At 62.6% G+C, this 3,414-nt stretch overlaps 2 protein-coding genes across 2 annotated transcripts; both read right to left on the bottom strand.

Moving 5' to 3' along the window:
- Window positions 1–187: 187 nt before the first annotated feature.
- MNEG_13629 (hypothetical protein) lies at window positions 188–962 on the bottom strand (the record flags this gene model as incomplete). Its single annotated transcript, XM_014037898.1, has 3 exons — window positions 188–405; window positions 679–718; window positions 846–962. 3 exons carry the CDS (start codon window positions 960–962, stop codon window positions 188–190), a joined length of 375 nt encoding a protein of 124 aa, XP_013893352.1.
- Window positions 963–1,950: 988 nt separating this feature from the next.
- On the bottom strand, window positions 1,951–3,251 carry MNEG_13628 (hypothetical protein; the record flags this gene model as incomplete). The annotated part of the gene is made up of 4 exons (XM_014037897.1): window positions 1,951–2,019; window positions 2,177–2,218; window positions 2,381–2,874; window positions 3,137–3,251. The coding sequence occupies 4 exons, from the start codon at window positions 3,249–3,251 to the stop codon at window positions 1,951–1,953; spliced, it is 720 nt and encodes a 239-aa protein (XP_013893351.1).
- Window positions 3,252–3,414: the final 163 nt, after the last annotated feature.

Here is a 3,414-nt window from a genome sequence, read left to right as displayed (position 1 = left end):
GGGGGGGGGGGGGGGGGGGGCGGGGTGCAGAGGAGGAGGGCCCGTGTGGGGGTTGGCCGCGCCGTGAGGGGTCGCGAATTGCGGGACACCTGGATGACGAGATGATTTCCATCAGGCCCGGGCTTCGTACCACTGGGCGACTGCGGGCCTGAACGCACCACAGCGGTCACCTGGCAGCCACCAGCTTTTAGATTACTAAGATCAAGTGTGTCACGCGCACGGCCGCAGGTGATGGACGCTGCCGCTCGAGCCCCCAGATTTCGTGCGCACCAGCCGGCGCAGCGCGCGCCTCGTCGTCCGGCGAGGGCGAGCTGAAGTCAAAGGCGGCCGCGCCTTCGACCGCTGGCACGGCGGGCGCGACGGGGTATGCGCCGTGCTTGGCGGCCGGTGGCGCCTTGGCTTTCGCTGCGGGGTGTTGCATGGCGGATAATCGCGAGGTGTTTGGTTGAGAGTGCGTGCTTGCCCGCCTGCGCTGCACGCATTAAACTGTGTGCGAGAGCGCGGTCACTGCAGTCGCTCTGTGGCCGATGCAGGCTGCGACGCAGCAAGGTGCGGGCAGCGGCGTGATCGAGCGGCAGCAGCCCGGCAGCAACCCCGGCGTCCTACCGCCCTTTTGCGGCTTGCCGCTCGGCTGAGGGGGCGGCGGGTCGCACAGGGTGCGCGCCAGGGAGGAAGCACCTGCTGCTGCGGCAGGCGCCGCCTTCGCCTTTGCTGCTCCCTGTGTATGTGCGTCAGCATGGGCGAGGGGAGCTGGCCGCTCGGCAGCAAGGCGTGGTGGGCCACTGCACGCAGCGGAGTAACGACGGTCACGCAGCGGCGGCCACGGCACTGCCCCAGCGCCGCACCTTGGCAGCGGGCTTGGCTGCCGTCTCGTCATAATCGTCCTCCCAGTCTCCATCCCAGTCGTCCTCTTCATCGTAAAAATCATCCTCGTCCCATTGCTGCCCTCCTTTGCCACGCATGGAATATGAAGGCAGATACCTGTCGATATTTATCCCTGGACACTTCTGAGTAGAGTATAGATCGTGAGATCAACTGTGTTCCAGTACGGAACGCCGTGTTTGAGAAAAGCTATCTCTGGGCAATATCCTAGCATCAATAGGAGTCACACATGATGGATGTACCATACGCCATGTGCGTTCCCATCCAGCTTGGTGTTGCTGGGTGGTGACTGCGCTCTGGGGAGCAGGCCACAACCGTCTGTGGCATTTGCCCGTGCTCATTTCCATGCCTGCCAGCGGTTGTGAGAGTTTGCGTCAATCTTCAGCAGTGTGTGGCGGCTGAACAGACCGCTGAAGCATCAGGCTTGCCAGTCAAAGCAGGTTTGACCACGGCTCCGCCGGCCAAAGCACGTTGCCAAAAATCGAATTACAGCACCAGAACCCACAAGTGCACGCGCACAGGCAGATTGCAGGCGCATCAGGGGTCATACTTGCTTGATGGATGCTGATGACGCTCAACAGGGCAACGAGTCTGTCACTACAAACCTATGGCAAAGGCCGGCAGCTGCACCGCATTGTGTTTTGCAGCACGCATGGGCCGAAATGGAGTCTTCAGCTCAAAAAATCATCTAACAGCCAGCAAGAGGCCTCGAAAATGCGTGCCACGTCCACGCGACGCTCGAAAATGAGGGGAGAAGAAGGCACAGGAGTGGGCTGTGCCGCTTGGCATCGTTCAACCTGCACACCCCTGCACCTCGGCCGCTCGACATGCGCTACCCTGACCTCTACACCGGACGAACCGACGAAGGACGGACTGCTTGGCGCCAGGAGGCGTGTACAAACAAACTTGCGCAACAGCTGACTTGACACAAAAACGTCTCCGTAAGTCATCATGTCACACCACCACCACGCACCACCGACAGGTGGAAGCCATATGGTGGGAACCTACGCTGCAGCAGGTGTCATGGAGGCCGTGGCCGTCGGCAGCCGCGGACAGCAGTCTCCCGGGTCAACAGTCGCGCTTGGAAGCAGCAGCTGTGACGGGCACGCTGCGCTTGCGCTGCGAGGGGATGGAGTACTGCGGGGCAGGAGGGCGCGAATGCGCAGGAGTGAGCCGCGCCCAGATGATGCTTGTGCGCGTCCGGCGGTGACGTACGAGCTGTCCATGCAAGCGTGCAGGGTTATGAAGGTTTGCTTTTGCACATGCGGTTGCATTGGCGGGCCTCGCCACTCACCCCGGTAGGCATGCCCCAACCGTCCCAAATCTTGTTCCACTCCTGCGTGTAGTGAAGTGGAAGGGGCAGGCTTCAGCACAGCCAACGTGGTGGCACGCAGTGTATGTGTGTCGCGCACATCCATGCCTGAAATGCCTCAACGGATCCATACAGTCTCCAAGCAACATGTATCACCATCATTTTGGCAGCGGCACCCCAACGCACCGGGTACCACCCCCAGCTTTTCTCCTGCAGCGGCGGCGGGATATAGACCAGCGGCGGCACGCGGCCCCGCGGCGCCCGGCTGGCCAGCTCCAGCGGCACGTTCTCCACCCCGCGGCCGAACCGCCGGTGGCAGCTGCGGTGGAACTTGATGGTCAGCGCCGGCATGAACGCCACGATGAGGAACGCCTGCACGTAGGCGCCCTTGAACGCCAGCACGCAGAAGGTGAACAGCTGCATGGTGACGAGGCAGATGCATATCCTCGAGAACATGTAGGTCCACATCAGCCCGCCGGACTCGTACTTGCGCTGGTACACGTAGCAGAGGTTGTGGCGCCACTGCACCCAGGCGAAGACGAACCAGATCACGGAGAAGGGGAGCAGCAGGGGCGCGATGACCGAGAAGGTGAGGGCTAGGAGGTATATGAGCAGGACGTGGCCCATCTCAAAGCCGTAGCGGGGGGTGCGGGGGCCGTAGGTCAGTGACTTGTCGCGGTCTGCGGCGGCGGAGCGGGGGGCGGCAAAGGGTATAGGGGCTTGGATTATCGGGGCCGAAAACCGATGGCGTAACCGCGTCATTGAGTGTGCACAACTCAATGCAGGGTCGAGCCATGCGATAACGCGCGCGACAGCAGCGGCCTGGAGCACAGGCGCCGACACATGCCACGCGCCAAGCGTTTGCCCGGCCGGGCTGTGTTCGGCACACGCCTGGCTTTTGCCATCGTGCAAAAGCACGCGCCCAGCTCCCTGCCTCCTCACCCGTGTTGCAGAAGGAGACCCAGGCCGGCGGGCAGCAGACGAAGTGCGCCCAGTTCTGCCAGACGCCGCCGTGCGGCACGCACATGCGCAGCCAGACCAGGAAGAGGGCACGCATGGATATGAACTGTATGAAGAAGTTGGACGACGTCGGCAGGGCGGCGCCCAGGATGTTGGGCAGGTCTTCTGGGTGGTATATGATCTCCTGCACTCGCTGGAAGAAGGTGCTGCCAATGATGCCCTGTTCGAGGTGCAATGTGTAAGGCAGGGGGGGGGGCAAC

This window comes from Monoraphidium neglectum (genome assembly GCF_000611645.1).
Source record: "Monoraphidium neglectum strain SAG 48.87 unplaced genomic scaffold scaffold03948, whole genome shotgun sequence".
Taxonomy (NCBI): domain Eukaryota; kingdom Viridiplantae; phylum Chlorophyta; class Chlorophyceae; order Sphaeropleales; family Selenastraceae; genus Monoraphidium; species Monoraphidium neglectum.
This window is presented reverse-complemented; position numbering and strand designations above follow the sequence as displayed.